We start from the raw sequence: 22,087 nt of genomic DNA, 5'->3' as shown, positions 1-22,087 counted from the left end.
GTCTGGTTAAAATTTACCAGTGAATACATCTGAAAAATCTTGCAAATAGATTTTTGTAGATTACTACTTCCAAATTCAAGTGTGATTATGAAAGTACAAATTCTTCTCCTGTTAATGAATATCATCTTCTAACCAGTCATATGCAGTAATATGCAAAGACCTTTATAAATCATCAGTTGTACAATCTTCAGTGATTACTAAGATTTCAGCCAAAAGAAAGAAAGGCCACCAAATATATGGTTTTTGAACTTTCTATTTGTTGTCTGGTTTCCTAGCAACTAGATCCAGGGTAAGTAGCTGTTGTATGTATTTTCCAAGGGAACCCTGAGACCTTTATGCTACTAAAAGAAATCCCACTTTTTTTCCATGGTTTTAAAATATATAGGAGAAATTTCCAAAAATGACTCTGGGACGCTTTGCCCAAACTGAGTACATAGTGTACACAATTCAGCCTCTGGACATTTTTCCATTGTGCAGCTGCCTGTTTGTGCAGCTGCCCAAGTACTGCATGCCCAAATAGTTCTGTGCTGTAGAAAAGGTTTCAAGCATTTTTGCTAGGTACTGAATCCTCTCAAATTCACTTGAACTTCAGGAGGAGTTCAGGATGCTCCAGTGTTTAATTGGTAATAAAAGAGGTGCTGGGGCTCAAACAATTTTTTTTTTTACTTTCATAACTGACACTACAAGGCCAGAGGTGCCAGGCCTTAGCCCTGGCAAGCCCTGGCACAAATTAAGCCCTGGGGTGCTCAACACATTACAGGGTCTGTCTCTGAATTTTTGTTTGCCCTCTAAAGACTGGATCCTCCTTCTAATGCAGTAAATGGCAAAATTCCCATTTAGTTCAATTAAAGCAGAATCGACCCTATGTTTGTAGATAGATGTAAGCACTGTTGAATGTTTTGTGCTGATTGAATGGGAAAGTTTTGCGCCAGCCAGAGACTGGAAAATATTTGATTAGCAGAGATAGATGCAGCGCCACTTAAAGCTTATTCTCTTCCATTGTCTCAATAAAACAGGAAATACGTCTTCTATTTAGGAGAGAAATTACATTCTGGGTTAAATAAAAATAAGTTTCTAATTCTGCATGGAGGAAGGGGGAAGAGGCTAGGATATTCCATTATTTGTAGCCAGCTTTCTTAATTTCTGACTGAAGTTATTACTAGATTCCAAAAGATGGGTCATGGAATTCTTCCAAAATTATTCATAATTCCAGTTCATTCCAATTTTCCAATGATTCTGGTCTGTAGATCATTTGAATTCCAAATGTAATGCATGTTATGTCTCCTGTAACAAGCCTAATTAGCTGACACTGCCTGAATTTCAAATCCTATAATTGACTGAAGGCTTCTTGGGACAGGGACTCTGTCTTCATATGTATTATTATAGCACTTAGTACAGTGGGGGCCTAGTACAGCGGGATTTACAATACAAATAAATACAAATAATATTTGTAGTTTACAATCAGGGAACAGAACAATGCTATGTGATTTATGTAGCTAATCAACACAGTGTAAATTGTGAACTGATCAAACATACAATTCAAAATTCTTTTTCAGTAAATAGTCAAGATAAAAATTATTTTAATGGTTAGTACAGATAAATGCTCTTATGTTCCAGTAAGTGAAATAGGAATGTGTTGTGAACATGGCTGAATCAAAATTTGCTTTTGAACTTGATCAAATGTGCCTGTAACTTTTTTTCTCCTCTCAGCTGTAGAGCCTAGAGCTGGGCAAATACTGCAAATGAACATTCCTAAATATGTGTTCACATTTTATTATGAATTTGCTGCAACTATGTCAAGCCCCTTTTGTGGTTACTTTCCACAAATATTCTAAAAAATAAGTTTACTGGCAGGAATGTTTGCCAAAACAGCTGACTTCAAGCAACATATTTACAGGAAGAGAATTTGTAATTTATAATATCAATTATTCACCCCAGAAACTATTTCTAAACTCCTCCATTTGGGGAATAGAACCACAATATGCAGCCTTTGTGTCAATTTCCCAGTTGAAATATCACACAGCAAATAGGTGCAAAGAGCTTCTTGTAAAAAAGCGACAGAGAGTTCAAATGTTATTTGCTGAGATTATTCAGCAAATACCTTCAAAAAATGAATATAAATTAAAAAAAAAAATCATGGTCTGTTTGCAGGCAACTAACAAAGAGTGGAAAAATCAATCAAATAAATTATGTATTATAAATTATTCAGCCAGGTCTAATATTGACCAGCTTTTTGCCATAGCATGTCAAAAAAAAAAATTCTTCAAATGCTGCTTTGGGAGCAATGTGCAGTGGAAGAAAATTAATGGCACATAAGAGTTTGATGTTCAATGTGTGGTTTGGATAATTCATCCAAGGATTAGTGATTGAAGTCACAGAAAATATCACCCATTCTTTAAAGAATGTTTGTGAGTAATCTGTATGTGAATCTGAATGCTAGATGTAGGAGTTGCAGAAAGGGAAAGGTCTACTGCTCAGTGTAAGTTTTCCATTCGTCTGACCCATTTTGGGTTTAAATAAAGACATGTCTTTGTGACTGTCAGGAAACCGAGCTTAGTCATAGTTGCCTGTTTAATTTGAAATGTTCCCAGTTTCTCTAGGCTCAGATAGGTAGCAATTTGCATCTGTACTCTGTTGCAGGGTCCCCTAGGATTCTGGCCATGCAAGTAGGTTTGTTGAGAAATCGTTATCAGTTTCCAAAGTCAATTCAACTGGTTTTTCCATAATGAATTTTTTTTCTAAAGTGCCCATGTACTGTCTCCACACAAGAGAGAAAGAGAGTAAGACACACACACACACACACACAGAGTCAGCTTTATGCTGAGTGATTTGACACACTGTTTATTTTCTTCAAATGGGCTAGTTTCTTTTTTAAGTAGCTTTGGCCAGATTGTGCCTTTCTTTTCCAGAGGTGCAAAAGGGAAAGGAGGAGAGGACACAAGGAGCCTTTCTCCCATCTTGTGCCTCTGGTTAGAGGTTTTTGATTTCTGATTATTGTAAATTGCCAGGGATCCACTCCTGCTGTGGTCATGTGTCAATCAAATGTAACACTCTTATACTGCATAACTCTTTTGAAAGCCGCTGTTTCGACATGGGAGAGAGGAGAGATTTCATACACTTTTAAAGATTACTTTTAACCTTAAATCAAGACATCTGTCAGCTAACAGAGTATCTTTGCTGCAAAGGTTTATGTGATAGTAGCTGCATGATTGGCTCATAAAACCTACTACTACGTTATCCTTGACAGCATATAGAGCAAAGTATACTTAATCCCAAGGAAGACAGAGAACAGACTCAAAGCCAACATTAATTCATAGATCTCAGGTCTGGAAAGGCCTTCCTGTGTCATTTCTATCTTATATTTCCCACCACCCTACAACTGTAGGGATTTCTCTGCCTTGCTTATCAAATGTGGTTTTCTCTTAAATACATAGTAGTGGAGCCTCAACAACATCCCTGCATAAAGTATTATACTGTGGTTTCATCAGATGGTCACCAACTTCCCAATACCTACCTTCATTGTTCTCTTTTCCAGTTTAAAGCTGCTACTTCTTGTCTTGTTCCCATTCAGAACTGCTGCTATTTCCTCTGATACAAATCATCAAATTGAGCTGACTGTGGAGGAGCTGACCACATATTTTCATTTACAAGCTGCCTGCCTTCTATTAGCAAACACACTTATACTTTGATTGTATAGATTGCAAGTTACACTGCCCTGGCTTAGTAGCTGCCTTCATTTGGTAGCCAATCCTTTCAGCCAAGATGCTGAGGAAAGCAGTTGCATTTAATAATTCTCTTTCTCAAACCATTGATTTAAAAACGCATGAGGAAGGAATTAAATTTAACAGAAGGTATGGCATCTAGACAAAGATACAGGGTTCAGGGTATGTATTGTGCGTAGCTTTAATATGTATTAGAATATCTAGCTTTTCTATGGCAGTTAAGTAAGAGGGAATGAGATTGGGAATTTGTTGTTATTATTTTATAAAGATATTTCCTTGAACTAAGGATTCAGCTTAAGATAAGGTAGCATTTTGGGCACATTACAGCACTTTGGCTCTGGAATTTTGCTATTCTGTGTTGGATTGGTGGCTCTGTTTAATTTTTTTTCCAAATATGACAAAAACATATTTGTAGAATGCAGTTTATAAAAGCTTTTGCAATTATTTTTATGAGAAGGGCAAGGTTAATAAACATCCATTATCTCTGTAAGCATGTTCAGTGGATCAGTGTGTTTCCTGTTGATGAGGGAATGACTGCCGTTTCCCTGATGAATAGGAAATGAGAGGAAAATCAAGTTTTAGAAACTTTCCTACAGTTTGCAAACACTTCACTGTGAAATTGAATGACACAGGGACATTGAGTGTAGCTAGCGATGCATTCCATGATTGCAAACTCTGGGCCACCATTCAGGCAGACCCTGCATGCATGACATGAAGCAGACTTAATACTGGGCTAATCTGAGCAAACGATATTGGTCAGAGTGTCTATAGCAAAGAGAACATAAGGTATTGAAAAACAAAGAGGGTCTGCAAAAGCTACAGCTGAAGAAGAGCAGGCTGAACTCTTGCCTCATGATTGCAGTCAGTCCTCTTTGCTCTCCTGTGGTGTGGAACAATCACCAAGATATTTTGTAATCCTTCTAGAAGGGACAGATGACCTTGGTGAACTGAGAGAATACAAGAAGAGCGACAGCGCTCATGCCTCTCAAGCTTTCCCTGAGGCAATTGTCACTTGCTAACCTGGAAGGTAGATGCTGCATCAGTGTGTCCCCCTCAGGTGTCAAAGCCAAAAAAGACAGAATTGGGTTTGGACCTTATTTTTAATGATGACTCAAATGATCCCACAAAAGCTGTGTTGGTAGAAGATTAATGGAGGCTGAATTAAAAATTTATGGACTCCTAAATTAACACTTGCAGAACCAATATGCTGTTGCACACAGGTGACAGCAGCAGAGAAATAAAGGCTTGGGGATCAAGCAAGCTCTTAGTCTCCTCATCCGCTGCCAGTTATGGGTAGAGGAGAGGCTACATCCTCCTAGTTGAATCTGTCACTGGCTTCTCCAGCTTTTCCCCATCTGTAGACACAGTTTCATAGTTTTTACAGTGAATCGCTGTGGTGCTCTTCTTCCTTGGAGTGTGGCTCAAAACCAAAGTTTAAGTACTAAATTTTGCAAAGATGAGGAAATGGCAGTAGTAGAACAGCGCACAGCTTTCAGACCTTGACTTCCAAAATGCCCCAGCAGAGATAAACACAGAAGAAGAAGAATAGAATAAAAGGAAATAATTTGTTCTTTGGGGGCTTAAAGGGGAGCTAGTCATGGCTGCAATAGTAGTGAGCAATATCTGTAAATGATCTCTATCCTCATAATGACTCCATGTAAATGTGGAGTGGGGTGGGTGGCAAACCAAATGACATTGCAGGGAGGGCTTAATTCTGGAAATTCTCAAATTTTGGGCCACTGATGATTTTTGCCTGCACTATTAATATCTGCCTTTCTGGGTGTGAACTAGATATTTTAATACAGGGATTTCATGTCCCAAGACACAAGGCTAGATTCTCGTGTCCTGCCAAATTGCAGCAATGGAGGTAGAGAGGCCCGGGGCTTTAAGCTACTTTTGTGGGCCCCAGATCCTTGGTTTGACCAGTAACTGGTCTGGCCCCTGACATATATAAGAGCAGTCCTGGGGCTCCTCTAACTTGCACCCTCTGTGCAAAGGCCTTTCTGGTAGTCAGTGATTGCTGGGATATGGGGTATAGGCAGGACATCAAGGGAAATTTGGAGCCTTGGTATAATGTGATTGCTGGGGCCCCACCCCCTTCTATTTCACTTTATTTATACATTAGACACCTCGAGGTCCTGGTGCAATTGTCCCACTTTCCCCCCCTGTCTTGTCAGGTCTGGATATAGGGATGCCCTGGCTATGCCTCTCTCCTTTCTCCCAAGTGTGTTCCCCTGAGCAGGAGGCTGGGAATGGGAGCGGTTTAGCAGCTGTTACAACAGCTGTAAGCCACTTAAGATTTACCCAGACAGAGGGAAATCTAAGGGGCAGATCTACTGGCTTTTCAGTTGCTTTGTGCCATCAGATCAGGGGGTCTGCGTCTGGTCCACTGTGTTTTTGGGTCTTTTTATCCCCATAATAACTGATCAATTTAAGAACCATGGGAGAGGGGCAATTTCTTATATGCAGGGGAAATGCATTGTATGTTTCTACTGTTGAGTGTTTTACAATTGCACACTTGCAATTGAATAAAGAAAGATTAATATTGAAACCACCAAATGCCAAGAAGTTAATTCATCTGTTGTGGCTTGGCAGCTTGCAGTCATGCTTAGTAAGCTGATGGGAATTGCATTGTCTTGTATTTTATGGTTTTGAAAGTCATGGGAAATAATATGATTACAACAATAGGAAGCCCCATAACAAAAATGTGAGCGAATCAGTCGAAGTCACTGGGAGCAGTGGGAGCACTACACCTCTGAAAATCAGACTATAGGTTTCTAAAATTAGCCAAACAAAATTCAAGGTCATGGTGAACATTTTGACCCTTTCTTTTTGCCTCAATTTCTGCACCTGTAAAAATGGAAAAACTGAGGCACAGCGAGAAGAAAGTCAAAATTAAAGCTAGTGGTGCTCACGCACTTTTGTAAACCGTTTTGAGCTCCTCAGATGAAAATTTAATTGCTAAGCATTATTATTGTTGTTATAACAGCTACTATGGAGTATGAGCAATTCCACTTTGTATGGCAGGTAATGATAGCAAAAGCAGAGATTGAAATGGAAAAGAAAATAGTGCTACTGTGGCTAAAATGGTAATGCTATTACGACATATTTCATCGAATTATAGAAGTGTAGGCCTGGAAGGGACCTCAGTAAGTCATCTAGTCCAGTCCCCTGCATTTAAGGCAGGACTAAGTAAAACTAGACCATCCCTGACAGATGTTTGTCTAACCTGTTCTTAAAAAGTCCAATGATGGAGATTTCACAACCTCCCTAGGCGATTTATTCCAGTGCTTAATGATCCTGACAGGAAGTTTTTCCTAATATTCAACCTAAACCACCCTGCCTGCAATTTAAGCCCATTGCTTCTTGTCCTAGCCTCAGAGGTTAAGGAGAACAATTGTTCACGCTCCTCCTTGTAACAATTTTTTTACGGACTTGAAAACTGTTATGTCCCCCGTCAGTCTTCTCTTCTCCAGACAAACAGCCCCTTTTTTTTTTAAATCTTCCCTTATAGGTCATATTTTCTAGACCTTTAATCATTTTTGTTGTTCTTCTCTGGACTTTCTCCAATTTGTCCACATCTTTCCTGAAATGTGGCACCCAGAACTGAACACAGTACTCCAGTTGAGGTTTAATCAGTGCGGAGTAGAGGGGAAGAATTACTTCTCGAGTCTTGCTTTCAACACTCTTGCTAATACATCCCAGAATGATGTTTGCTTTTTTTGCAACAGTGTTACACTGTTGACTCATATTTAGCTTGTGATCCACTAAGACCCCCAGATCCCCTTCCGCAGTACTCCTTCCTAGGCAGTCATTTCCCATTTTGTATGTGTGCAATTGATTATTCTTAGCTAACTGGAATACTTTGCATTTGTTCTTATTGAAGTTCATGCTGTTTACTTCAGACCATTTCTCCAGTTTGCCCAGATTATTTTGAATTTTAATTCGGTCTTCCAAAGCACTTGGAAGCCCTCCCAGCTTGTTATGGTCCACAAACTTTATATGTATGCCATTATCTAAATCATTGATGAAGATATTGAACAGAACTGGATTCAGGACCAGTTCTTGCAGGACCTTACTCAATATGCCTTTCTAGATTGACTGTGAACCACTGAAAACTATTCTCTGCGAATGGTTTCCCACCCAGTTATGCACCCACCTTATAGCAGCTCCATCTAGACTATATTTCCCTAGTTTGTTTATGAGAAGGTCTTGTGAGACAGTATCAAAAGCCTTACTGAAGTCAATATATACCACACCTACGGCTTCCCCCCATCTACAAGGCTTGTTACCTTGTCAAAGAAAGCTATTAGGTTGCTTTGACATGATGTGTTTTTGACAAATCCGTGTTGATGGATATCTTATTGTCTTCTAGGTGTTTGCAAATTGATTGCTTAATTATTTGCTTTATCATCTTTCTAGGATAATGTTTAGATATAGTGTTTAAGAAATCCTAGCTTTAGGATTTTCTATTATCAAACATGTATCCTTTCTTAATACATGCAGGGAGTGGAGGGAGGCTGTATCTTTAATAATGTGGGAATGGGTGAAATTATAAAGAGCTAGACTGAAATACTGAGGGTGTGATTGTCAGCCTGGCCTGACTTGGGAATCTGTTTTTACACCTACAAATTTGTGAGCACAAATCATTGCAGGCACTGTACAGCTATTTAAATGTCTGCCTCTGCTTGTACCCACAGATAAGGTATTTTAGAGATCTGAATCACCTAATTTGTTCCTACATATAGTTGCAGGGGCAAAATTACACCTGCGAAAGCAGAAGCCACTGTTTAAAAATCTGGCCCTTATTTTCAAAAAGCCCCCTACTTCTTTCCCCATCCCCAGCATGAATGCAGCGAGGAAGGCTTCCATAGCAGAAGTACTTTAGGAAGGGGGAGTTGGCACCTTCCCCACTTCCTGCCACTCCCCTCCTCTTTTCCCCACTGATGACTTCTGTACCTCTGCCCCTCTATCTCATGCTCCACTGCCTCCCTGCAGCATTGCCCGACATGTGAGCCGCTCACGCTTGAGGATGGGTGGAAATGACTCACTTAAAACTGGGACCCAAATCACATCAGCTAGGAACCTGGGGAGAAATCAGCTTTGTGAAAAGGAAAAGTACTGCAGTGCGATCAGTTTATGAGCATTAAAGAGAATGTTATTTTAAACTAGAGAAGTTCTGTTGCTGGGATACATTACGTGGTTGACACTAGCTGTGAGGACATTTCCCATTCATTTAATGATAAATTGAGGGGCCTCAACCTCAGGACCAGTTGAGGAGTACTGTGCGAAGCTGCTTTTACACTTTCCTAACCAAAGGGCTGCTCTAAGTTGCACTAGCTGGAACAGCCTCCATAGGGCCATTTTGTGGACCCAGGATCATTGGCGTATACCATGATTTGCCCATGTCTTTCCCTATCCTGTCTTGAAATGCCCCCTACACCAGAGTGTCCCAGAGTGAGTGGCATAGAACTAGCTTTACACTACGTGGCAATTCCCCAACCCACCTGGAATCCCCGGCTTTCTACTTAGGGTCACCCTCTGGCTGATGTACTTCCTGAACAGCACCAAGCAGCTAGACAGGGGTTGTCGACCTGGTCCCAGATTTTGAAGTATCCCAACATTCTGTCAATTGTTTCAGCACATCTCTAAAGAAAAACAAAAATTATGATAAAATTGGGCCTGACCACAAGAATACTAAGGCTCCCACTGATTCTGTTGGGAATCTTTTCCCCTAGTTTCCCCAGTGCAGCTAAGGTAATTGTGAGAATGCCCTCATTTCTACTGACTAGCAACCATGTAGCTGCTACTTTGATTCTCTTCAACTTCTCTGTAAGTGTGTATCTGGTTAAATATCTCTAAACCTACCTATTTTTCAAATGTGTGTGTAAGTAAGAAGGGGGATTACTGTGTGGGGGTAGCATGTTAGTCGGACACCAACATGTTGGTCTCATACAACACACACATTTTCTCAAATAAGAGAGACAAAGCCAAGACAAAACGGCAGTGACTACACAACCAAACGGTGTCCTTGCAAATGGATTTTTAGTTTAGTCATTATAGGTCAGTGATTTCTCCCCAAACTTTTGCCATTATGAGATCACAGCCCAAATGATTGTACAGTATTTGCATGTTAAAAATGTGCTGATATCTATTTTTATGTCCAATCATAGTTGTCAGATGGTTTTGTTTCTATAGTACTCAATTGACTGGCATGCTTTGCTACTTCAACAGGTTGTGGTGGAGAACTCTCTGGTGCATCAGGATCTTTCAATAGCCCTGGCTACCCAAATAGGTACCCAAGCAATAAGGAATGTGTCTGGTACATTGATACAGCACCTGGGAGCAGCATTCAACTCACTGTTCAGGAACTCGACATGGAATATCACTCAGCCTGCAACTATGATGTTTTGGAGGTAAGAGCTTTGGTTGCAGCACTCTATAGCATGCTGGTTATGCATGTTTCTGTCTGGAGCACAGAAACAAGACCTGCACTACCATATCCTCCAATATGCTGTCTTTGATTATGCCAATGTCAGAGTTTTCAGAGGAGGGCAAAAAACCCCTAGAGAAGGTGTTTATTTCTTTGGCTGTCAATCTAGAGGCCCCAGTCAAGAACAGGGTCCTACTGTGCAAGGCACTGTACATGCACATAGTAAAAGGCAGCACTGCCCTGAGAGCCTCTTAGTCTTTAAATAAAGCATGTAACTGGGCAGTACTATACCATAAGTATACAGTTTCCTCATGCCAAAGGATAATCCACATAATGGAGTAATAGGAAGGAAGCAGCTAATTAAGGTGAAGGCCCCTTGTAGAGCCCTACAGTAAGAAGATGACTCTCATAGATCATCCAATCAGTAGTGAAGGGGAACCCCTGTTCTGGAACAAATGTGTGTGTTAATCTCTAGTAAGAAACATCTCTTGGCTACATATAGCCAAATACCCTGGTCGTTTAACATTCATACACACTGAGATGTAACACAATTGAATTCAGGATTCTTGATTCTAAAACAATGCATCCGTGCTTGGAGAGAAAACTAAGGTCCCAATCCTGCAAAGATTTGTGCACATGCTTAACTTTATGCACTGTGGGTACTAGTCCTATTGACTTCAGTGTCTTTGCAGGACTGGGGCTTAAGGGAGTAGCTCCATTAACTCAGTTTCAGTAGCAGAGGCAAGTGCTCTTCTGTCTCGTAGCTGATATGTCATATTCCAGCACTGATTCCTGGTGCACTCACCCAGGTGCACACACCAGTTCCTCACAATGCCTAGAAAAGCCATACTCATGGTTATTAGATGAACATAGCATAGCTCTGGGTTTGTCAAGTTACTGGTGGTCGGGGGGAAAGGATTTATGCCCTCGTGATTGTTGTGCATCCAAAGATTAGCTTTAGCATCGCACAGCTTCATCACTTCCCTTGTGTACAGTGGGTGGAGCTTTGTATATTACACTAAGGGTATGTTTCCTCTACAAACCGCAGTAGACCTATATCAGGTTGACTTACAGTTACCACAGTAATTACTGTGGCAGGGCATGTCCCTGCTACCCTCCTTGGGTTGGTGGTGCATGTCCTCACCAGGAGTGCTTCCACCCACCTGAGAGGTTTCAGAGTAGCAGCCGTGTTAGTCTGTATTCACAAAAAGAAAAGGAGGACTTGTGGCACCTTAGAGACTAACCAATTTATTTGAGCATAAGCTTTCGTGAGCTACAGCTCACTTCATCGGATGCATACTGTGGAAAGTTTAGAAGGTATTTTTTTCATGCTTTGTGTGTATATAATAAGATCTTCTAAACTTTCCACAGTATGCATCCGATGAAGTGAGCTGTAGCTCACGAAAGCTTATGCTCAAATAAATTGGTTAGTCTCTAAGGTGCCACAAGTCCTCCTTTTCTTTCCACCTAAGAGGGACAGTGAGGGAAGCTGATAGCTCGGTCTCTTAGGACTGCTGGCAGGTCCTGAGAAGGAGCCTGGCTGCCTCATGGGCTCACGGTGGGCTACCTTCCCCCCCACCCCAGGGGGAAGCTTCTTGCCCCCAGGGAGTGGGGTCCAGCTGCTCCAGCTTCTTGCTCCCCTGCTCCCCGCAGGGAGCAGGCAGATGGACACCATGGCTTCTCACCCTGGCTTCCAGCTGAGAGTAGGAGGAAGCACCCCTGGGCTTCTCACACCAGATCCTGGCTGGGAGTAGGGTCCAGCCACGCAGCTCTCCAGGAGAGTGAGGGCTTCCACCGTGAAATTGACAAGACAGTATATGTAAGGAATGCAGCATCTACATCAGGGGTTGGCAACCTTCGGCATGCAGCCCATCAGGTAATCTGATGGCAGGCCGTGAGACATTTTGTTCACGTTGAAAGTCCACAGGCATGCCCCCCCGCAGCTCCCCGCAGTTCGCTGTTCCCAGCCAATGGGAGCTTTGGGAAGCAGTGGCCAGCACATCCCTGCAGCCCGCGCCGCTTCCCACAGCTTCCATTGGCTGGGAACAGCGAACTGCGGCCACTGGGAGCTGCGGGAGGCCATGCCTGAGAACAATCAATGTAAACAAAACGTCTTGTGGCCTGCCAGCGGATTACCCTGATGGGCTGTGTGCCGAAGGTTGCTGACACCTGGTCTACACAGACACTGTGGCACCCTTACTAGACCAACATAAGGCTTATGACCATGGGCAATGGGTATCAAAGGCCGTGGGAGGCTGAGACTCCCCAAACAGCCTTGCAGAGCCCTGCCCACGCACCACCCTCAGACCCCCTCCTGCTTTCAGCACTCTGCAGCTCTTCACCCGTGGCTGGGGCCCCAGGTGGGGAGCTGGAGCTAATGGGGGAAGGCCTGCGGCCAGGATCTCTGGGTTGCAGGAACCAGTGCTCGTGCCGCCCACTCACCCAGCCCTCCGGGGCTGTGGGGCTGCAGCGCCCATCTGGCGCTCTTGGCTCTTGTGGTGGAAGGGCAGAAGGGGTAGGGGCTAGCCTCCCAGAGCCTGTGGTTCACCCGCCGCCCATGCTTATGCCTCTTGTAGAGGTGGAGTTATTATGTTGATGTAGTAGGGCACTTCCATCGGGGAGGAAGGCTGTAGTGTAGACACTGACATAATTAGGTTGACGTAAACTGTGTCGTGTAGACCAGCCCTAAATTTATTATTTTCTAGCTCTTCAGATTAGAAAACACATGTTCAAACCAAATTATTACCCTGGTTCAGTGGAAATAGAAGATAATGGTGAACTGTGATCAGGGCCTGTTGTAAGTTGGCCGTTTTCTCTGCTGCGGTCTGGTACAATGGTCCTACTGTATCTGAGCACCACACTCCAAAGTTCTGCAAAACCCTACCAGAATCTTGAAATCCCAGCCGTTGTCACTTGTGATGCATTCAGATCAGCACTCCGCATGGAGAAAGCACAGTTCAGCATGGTTCCTTTTTGTTTTTTTTTAAAAACAAAGGCAAAAATGTTGAAACTTAGGAGCCTAAAGTCAGGTGCCTGAATTCGTATTTAGCTACCTAGCTGGAAAGTGGGGGAAAAAGTAGAATAAAATGTTGAGCTAGTGCAAATATAAATAGCAGCCTCGCTGTGGTACTACTGGTATTGGAAGTGAAGCAGTGCCAAGTACAAACCCATCTGAAACCAGTGGGTATGTACTCAGCATGGCTCTGCTGCTACCTATGCTTACATTGCTATTTCTTCTCCTTGGGCTGCCACCTTGACGTGGTGGAGAAGTTTGCGTATACTTAAGACCCTAAGAACAATGCCATCGGGAGCCCTGTACTCCTGGTAGGGTCACCCATGGGGGTAAGGTCGAAGGTGAGGTACCAGGCAAAGTGTAGCCCAATACAACACAACCCAGTATGAGACCTCAGTGGCAGAGCAGGCAGATGAAGCAGGATCACCACTCAGTGGCTCCCCCGCATTAAACTACTCATCCACAGGCTGCTCTCACAGGAGGAACTTTTTTCCCACCTCCACCCATAAAAGTTCTGCAGTGATGAGTGAGTGGCGATAGGGATAAGTGAAGTGATCACCAAGAATCCCTAGTCACAGATCCACACGCAGGCAGTGACTGCAAGATGGTCGTCATGTGCCCCTGAACTGGAATGGGGGGCATTTTTGGCAGCTGTGGTCACGACTGAGCACACCTTTTCAAGAACCCCTCTGCTCACCCCATACAGAGAAGGGGCTAGAAAAAGTGCCCCAAATATAAACTATTCCACCATACCTGACTGGTTAACTGCATTCACTCCCAATGTGGTCAAAAACCAAAAACGTTTCTTGCAACTCGGACTGTCCGTACCCTACTAGATGACTCAAAAAGTGAAAGACCCAAATGCAGAACAGCAATAATTGCCCAAGAATTCTCGAGGTACAACATCAACATCGCTGATTTCAGTGAAACAACATATGAAGATGAAGACCACTTGAGGGAAGAGGGTGGCGGTTACACTTTCTTCTGGAAAGTTAAACCAGCAAGCAGTAGGCAAATACACGGTGTTGACTTTGCAATCAAGAACCTTCTATTCAATCGCCTGACTGAACTCTTTGTTGGCATCAATGAGCGCCTTATGACCTTCCACATCCAACTGGTCAATAAGTCATTTGCCACCATTATCAGTGCATATGCACCAACACTTGACGCTGATGAAGAACAGAAAGAATCCTTCTACACTGACCTTGATAAAATTCTGTAATCCATTCCAAAAACAGATAAGATAATCTTCTCAGGGGACTTTAATGCAAGAGTTGGCCAAGATTCTAACATATGGAGTAGCACCACTAGGAAGGAAGGAGGGGGCAATGGCATCCTTCCACTCAGCCCCCATTGCCCCAAGCTCCTTTCTGCAGACTTGCAACCCCGGCCCATCCTGCTCCTTACCTCTTGACAATGGCAGCTGGAGAGCAGTGGATGCTGGTCAGGTGCCCAGTTCTGAAGGCAATGTCATCACCACCAGCAGCACAGAAGTAAGGGTGGCATGGCATGGCAGCGCTGCCTTCAGAGCTGGGTGGCCAGAGACTGGCAGCTGCTGACTTGCAGTCCAGAGATGCTGGGCCTATGAACTGCCAAGCTGAAAGGTGCTGGAGCTCAGCCCTGGCAAGCTCCAGAAAAAATTAAGCACTGATGGTGCCTCCCAACCACAGCACCCATGTTGCCTACCCATAAGGCCAGCTCTGCCCCCTTTCAAAACAATTGCACCTTCTAGACTATGTCATTGTAAGAAAACAGGATCTAAGAGATGTTCAAATCACCCATGTCATTAGAGGAGCCGATGATTGGTGGGCTGACCACCACCTGGTGAGGTCAGTCATGTTTATCAGGATTTCACCAAAACATAGAAAGCAACCCAAATCATACAGATGGCAATAAAACATCCAAAGACTTCAATCCTCTCAGTGCACGAAGAAAAATTCCAAACACTCCTCAGTGAAAAACTGACCATATGAACACCTGCAAATGACAACACAAGTGTCTAAGACCGGGAAGCCCTAAAACAGACCATCCATGAGGTGTGCGAGGAATCCATCATACCTGCCACCATCAGGACTGGTTTGATGACAACAACATTGAGATCACAAACTGTTTTGGGCCAGAAGAGAAAATCTTTCTGTGACTGGCAAAACCACCCATCATCCAGTCAGAAGCAGAGCTCTTTCCATGAGCTCAAAGTTGAAGTTTAAAGGTGGATCCGAGAAATCAAAAACAAATAGTGGGAGGACAAAGCAAAAGAAATCCAAGCATTCACTGATAGACATGATATGTGGAGCTTGAGACAAAGACCCTGTACAGACCAAGCTCATATGGCCTCACACCACTGAGATCCAAAGATGGTAGAACCCTTAAAGATGATGAATTCATCAAAGAGCGCTGGAAGAAGCACGAGCAAAAGCTTCTAAATCGAGAATTGACTGTGACTGACGACACCATCAACTCCATCCCTCAGCACCCAGTCTGGGAAACTTGCCAACCCACCAACACCTGAGGAGGTCTGCAAAGCAATTAAACAAATGAAGAACAATAAAGCACCAGGTCCTGGTGGCATGCCCGCTGAAGTACTGAAAATGGGGGGGGAGAAACACTGATTAACCAGCGTCACTTGCTGCTCCTCAAAATCTGGCGAACCGAAGAAATCCCCGCCGACTTACGTAATGCATAATACATCTTTGCCATTTTCAGAAAGGGAGACAGGGCTGACTGTGGCAACTATTGCGGTATTTCTCTCCTCTCCATCACTGGGAAGATTCTTTCTAGAATCTTACTGGATCGCCTGCTCCCTCTTGCAGAGAAATAACTTACAGAGTCCCAGTGTGGATTCAGACCATCATGAGGCACCACCGACATGATTTCTGCAGCCAGGCAGATCCAGAAAAAGTGTCAAGAACAACACCAGAAGCTGTATATGGCCTTTATGAATCTGGCCAAAGCCTTCAACTCTGTCAACCGTGAGGCTCTGTGGAAAATCATGTCAAAGTTTGGCTGCCCAAGCAAATTTATCACCATTGTAAGATTCCTCTCTGACTAAATGACTGCCTCCACCCTGTGCACCCTCTACCTCTGAGCCCTTTGTTATCCAAATTGGTGTAAAACAAGGTTGTGTACTGGCACCCACCCTTTTCTCCATTTTCCTAGCAGCGATGAAAACCCTAATCCAAGACTGTCTACGACAGGGCATTGGCATCCAATATCAGACTGACGGCAACCTCTTCAACCTTTCTTGTTTCCGTGCCAGAACTAAAGTAATATCAGCAACAATAACTGAACTCCAGTATGCAGATGATTGTGCTATAGTTGCACACTCAAAGGAGGATCTACAAACAGCCCTTAATTGCTTCTCTGAAGCTTACAAAAGCCTAGGGCTAACTCTGAACATCGGCAAAACAAAAAGTCTCCACCAGCCAGCTCCCGGTCAATCACCAGGCCTACCAAGGAAGATCTACATTGACAGAGAAGAACTGGAAAATGTATAACACTTTGCCTATCTTGGCAGCCATCTCTCACAGAGAGCAGACATAGATGTCGAGATTCAGCACAGAATCCGCTGTGCCAGCCTTGCCTTTCACAGACTGTTTCACCTGATGTTCAACAATCACAACATCAGAACACTAGACTTTCAGTTAATCAAACAGTGGTAATCACAGCTCTCCTCTATGGCTGTGAGACTTGTGTGACCTACAGAAAACATCTGAACAACCTGGAACACCAGCACCAGCACTTTCTTCAGAAGATCCTCAACATAAAGTGGGAGGATCATTGCACTAATGTCAGTGTCCTCATAGCGGCCAACATCTTCAGTGCTGAGGCCCTGATTATCCAGCACCAGCTGAGGTGGAGCAGGCACTGTGTGCACATTCGTGATGTAAACTTACCAAAACAATTGCTATACACCCAACTCACCAAAGGAGAAAGGAAACAGGGAGGCCAAAAGAAACATTTTAAAGACATCCTAAAGATAAACATGAAGAGATGTGGCATCAACACCACTCACTGGGAGACTGTAGCCCAGGACAGGGATAACTGGCAAAGAATTGTCAGAGAAGGGAACGTCCATTTTTTGGAAAAATGCCCGAAAAGAAAAGACAGACAACTGTCATGTAGTGATCACAGCACAACTCTGACTTCCGACACCACTTGCAATGTCTGCCAACAATCCTAGTCACCAAAAGACCCATAAAAAAAAACACCTGTGAAAGAGATCATCCTCGACCTTGCGGGATCACCGACGAATTTGCTATTTATAGTTGCGCTAACTCAATGAGACCTAGCACAAGTATGTGTACACGAGCAGGGGAATCACACCCATAGTTCATAGTGTAGACAGCCTAAATGTAGTTCACCCAAGTTTCAAAATATTAGCCAAAGCATATGTCACAAATATAAACGGAAGGGTAACCACCTTTCTGTATACAGTGCTATAAAATCCCTCCTGGCCAGAGGCAAAACCCTTTTACCTGTAAAGGGTTAAGAAGCTACGGTAACCTCACTGGCACCTGACCCAAAATGACCAATGAGGGGACAAGATACTTTCAAATCTGGAGGGGGGAAGTGGAACAAAGGGTTCTGTCTGTGTGATGCTTTTGCCGGGAACAGATCAGAAATGCAAGCCTTCCAACTCCTGTTAAATTAGTAAGTAATCTAGCTAGAAAATGCATTAGATTTTCTTTTGTTTAATGGCTTGTAAAATAAGCTGTGCTGGAGGGAATGTATATTCCTGTTTTTGTGTCTTTTTGTAACTTAAGGTTTTGCCTAGAGGGATTCTCTATGTTTTGAATCTGATTACCCTGTAAGGTATTTACCATCCTGATTTTACAGAGGTGATTCTTTTACCTTTTTTGTCGTTAAAATTCTTCTTCTAAGAACGTGATTGATTTTTCATTGTTCTTAAGATCCAAGGGTTTGGCTCTGTGTCCACCTGTACCAGTTGGTGAGGATTATTATCAAGCCTTCCCCAGGAAAGGGGGAGTAGGGCTTGGGGGATATTTTGGGGAAAGACGTCTCCAAGTGATCTCTTTCCCTGTTCTTTGTTTAAAACGCTTGGTGGTGGCGGCATACTGTTCAAGGCCAAGGCAAAGTTTGTACCTTGGGGAAGTTTTTAACCTAAGCTGGTAAGAATAAGCTTAGGGGGTCTTTCATGCAGGTCCCCACATCTGTACCCGAGAGTTCAGCGTGGGGAAGGAACCTTGACAGCATACAAAGCTCCAAGCCTCATCCACAGAGTAAAGCTCCCCTCTGCCATGTGAAAGCCACTTCTTCGGAGTGCAAGAAACTGTAGATGACATTGCGTTTGCTGTTAGAAATCCCCTTTGAAATCAGGCATTTCCAACACATGCATTCTAGAAAAAAATAAACTGCACTTTCCAGTGCTTCAGAAATGGTCCCACATCATGTCAATACTGGCCACTGTGATCGTTCTTCAGACTTCTCATGATGTGAGGGCTTCTGTCAAAGAAACAGAGTTCAGTTGCCTTTTAAAATGCTGCACGGACCATGTCTTGAAAGGAAGTCATTTCCTGACGTGCTACAGTAAAACAAAAATGACACTTGGCCAGGGCATTTTCTTGGCTTTTGATGGGGGTGTTTTTACATTTTAAAATAATTGAAGAAATCCCTGTTGGGCAATAATGAAAGTGTTTAAAATTAACCTTGAAAACACATACACAGAAAAATTATGTTTCCATTGTTAGTTATTTAATGTCCTATTTATCATCCATTAGCATTTTGTAAACTTCAGAGGGGAATTTTGTGCTGCCATAACAAGATAGGACTGTGAATTGGAAATGAAAGGATTTTGCCAATGTATCCTTTCCTTTTACTTAAAAATAAAGAGACAGGTTGATTACATCTTAATGTCACAAATAACTTTGTCTCTCCATCAAAGCCTATTCCTCTCTTACCAAGCAGTCAGTCTAAACAGGGACCAGTTTTATTCTCAGAAATCTGTGTCATGATGATAGCTGGCCACATAAAAACAGCCTCTCTGTTGCTCGTAACTCAGGAATGCTGACTTGATTGTAACAATAAATGGAGCTAACAGGGCAGAAGCAAAAGATAAAAACAGACTAAAACCACCAGCTTTATTGAGATGCCCAGCACCCCAATTAAAAAAAACACGTTATCTCTAAATCAAGTGCTCTATTCAGATTACTTTATTTTGTATTTATGTTTTTGCAGCTCAGACATACTGTAGTTCTGCATGAACCACACCCTGGAATTCTTTCCATCCTTTCTCCCCTTTTTTGTTTTAGACATTCATGTGGTAACTATTGGTTTTCTCCTCTGTAGCCAAAAGTAACATTTTATTGCTTTTTGTCATGGAAACACTCTGGCTTGTTTTTGCTGCAGCCCTTTTGAAAGTATCTGATCAGTTGAACTGGCACAAAGGAGAAAAGAAAATCCACTCCTGACTGTAATAAAGCAACAATTGCTTGGCTCTGACTAGTCCTTTTGATTTTGAAACTGTACAGAAGACAAATGTGAAACAGGCCAATAACATAAAAGGAACCAACAAATTCAGTTTCCACTAACGTTTTCTTCCCTCTGCCCTTTTGGTTTGATGGTCTCAGCAATAAGTAAAAAGAAAAGGAGGACTTGTGGCACCTTAGAGACTAAGTAATTTATTTGAGCACAAGCTTTCGTGAGCTACAGCTCACTTCATCAAATAAACGTGTTAGTCTCTAAGGTGCCACAAGTACTCCTTTTCTTTTTGCGAATACAGACTAACACGGCTGCTACTCTGAAACTCAGCAATAAGTATAACTCTTCAAGATGGGCCAAATTCATTTCACCCTGGGTGTAACACCACAGAAATCAGGGGATTTTATGTCAGGGTTGAATTTGGTCCACAGCATGAAGGTGTCCTCAGGAAAGTGGGAATACTTTGCGGGCAAGTCTACATTACAGCCCTACATCTGTGCAGCTGCGCCACTGTAGCATGTCTGGTGAAGACGCACTATGCCAACGGCAGAGCGCTCTCCCGTCCGCATAATTACTCCACCTTGGTGAGTAGTGGAAGCTGTGTTGGTGGGGGGAGAGCGTCTCCCACTGACATAGCGCCAGTGTGTACGGTGCGAAACTTGCATCGCTTTGTGGGGGGAGAGCTTTTTCACACCTCTGAGCAACGCAAGTTAGATCATCTTTGGCTGTAGTGTAGACCTCCCTGAGGATATCTTAGAGACATATGCATTATTTTCATTAGATTTCAGTGATTTAGGGGTTGGAGTTTTTTTGGCCAAATATTGTTACCAGACAGGCTTAGACGATTTAGAACAGGGGTTCTCAACCATTTATCTTTCTAAGGCCCTCCCCCCGCATGCTGTAGGACATCACAGCCCACCCGTGCCACAACAACTGATTTTCTGCATATAAAAGCCAGGGTCAGCATTAGGGGGTAGCAAACAGGGCAGTTGTTGGGGCCCCATGCTACAGGGAGCCCCATGAAGCTAAGCTGCTCAGGCTTTGGCTTCAGCCCCAGGTGGTGGAGCTCAGGGCCTCGGGCTTCAGACCCATGCAGTGCGGCTTCGGCTTTCTGTCATGGGCCCCAGTAAGTCTGACGCTGGCCCTGCTTGACGGACCCCCTGAAACCTGCTTGACCCCTGGTTGAGAACCACTGATTTAGAATATGTTTGTGGCTACACACTGTGCTAGAGCTCTGAGTCCGGGGCGGGACCACAAGCAAGAGAAAAACGGATCACATTGTGAACAGACTTTGTTCTGACAGTTGCAGGAGTTGTTAGCCCCCTCAGACATCCGCATAGTGAGGTTTCACTGCTGAAAAGGAGCTTCAAGCACAGACACATGCTTCTTCCCAGGACTGTTGCTGCTTCATTATGAAGCCCACATTTGAACAGCAATTTCATTCATTCTGATTTCTCAAGAATGTCTTTAGATAATTGGTGACAGAGGAGCCATTATAGATTCAAATCATGCTGCTTCTCTCTGGAAGCAAAAAATGTGCTCCCATCCAAAATTAAAACAAACATTCAGGCAATTAGGCTTGTGAAATCAGCCACTAAAAACAAAGACTGAAACCTCTTGATGTTCTGTAGAGTCTGTAGTAGTTAAAAACTTATTTGTTACTCCCTAGAGGGACTGAAGGTGCAGAGTAGGAGGTGCTGCTTTGTCCTTTCTACTGAATGTTTTCACTGGCAAAAGGCCAAGTTGTTGTCTCCCCACGCCTGCCCCCCTGCCCCATGTCCCTAAGAGCAGGGCTGGGTGGGGCATCCCATTGTGGTAGGGCACAATGAAGCAAAATATGTAGAGCAGCCTTGCATTTAGCCCTGGCGTTTAGGGGGTGGAGGCATTGGTTCAGGATTCTAAAAGACTTGAGTTGAACTTTGGCCTCGAGCTTAGACAGCACATGAACCATTTCCGAGGCTCAAAATGTCAGAGGGAGTCTGTTAACAGATTGTATTTGCTGCTGTCTGCAACTATTTTCAGAAGAGACCAGAAGTGGCAATGGCACATGGAAAGTTGGTTCTTGTGGTATTCCCATCCCAAAACCTGAAGGTGAATTCACAGGGCTTTTCTGAACCTTTTGAAGTTCACCAGATTATTAAAACACTGGGACAGATTCAGCCTGGGTTTCTACTTGTGTCTCTTACCAGAATTCTAAGCACAGGGCCCTGGTGGTAGAAAGCCTGCTGGAGTTTGTTGCTACAATTTATCATCTTCTAATGTAACGTTAGGGGCCAGAACAACTACAGATTGGATTGGCACTGGTTGAGAATGGGCACAGACATTTGTTGAACAACTGGGGAAATTGTTGTAAACTGCAGGGGTGTGAATAGTGCTTATTTAGTGGATGGAGCAGGACCTTGTCTGGTGATTGGGGTTTGGGTTGCCATCTGTCCAGTTTTCACCCGGACAGTCTGGGTTTCAGCTTGTGGGTCCAGGTAC

General features: G+C 43.3%; 1 protein-coding gene across 4 annotated transcripts in view; it reads left to right on the top strand.

Moving 5' to 3' along the window:
• CUBN (cubilin) overlaps positions 1–22,087 on the top strand; it is a 226,932-nt gene that overhangs the window by 91,980 nt on the left and 112,865 nt on the right. For all 4 annotated transcript variants that reach the window (XR_012157573.1, XR_012157574.1, XM_073334127.1 and 1 more), the window contains one exon: positions 9,957–10,138. Coding sequence is in view for 2 of the 4 variants with exons in the window: in XM_073334127.1 (XP_073190228.1) it covers positions 9,957–10,138 (182 nt within the window). In the remaining 2 variants the exon portion in view is untranslated. The remainder of the gene's footprint in view (positions 1–9,956; positions 10,139–22,087) is intronic.

Source organism: Lepidochelys kempii, chromosome 2 (genome assembly GCF_965140265.1).
Source record: "Lepidochelys kempii isolate rLepKem1 chromosome 2, rLepKem1.hap2, whole genome shotgun sequence".
Lineage (NCBI taxonomy): Eukaryota > Metazoa > Chordata > Testudines > Cheloniidae > Lepidochelys > Lepidochelys kempii.
Note: the sequence above shows the minus strand (reverse complement) of the source record. Positions and strands in the feature narration are given on the sequence as shown.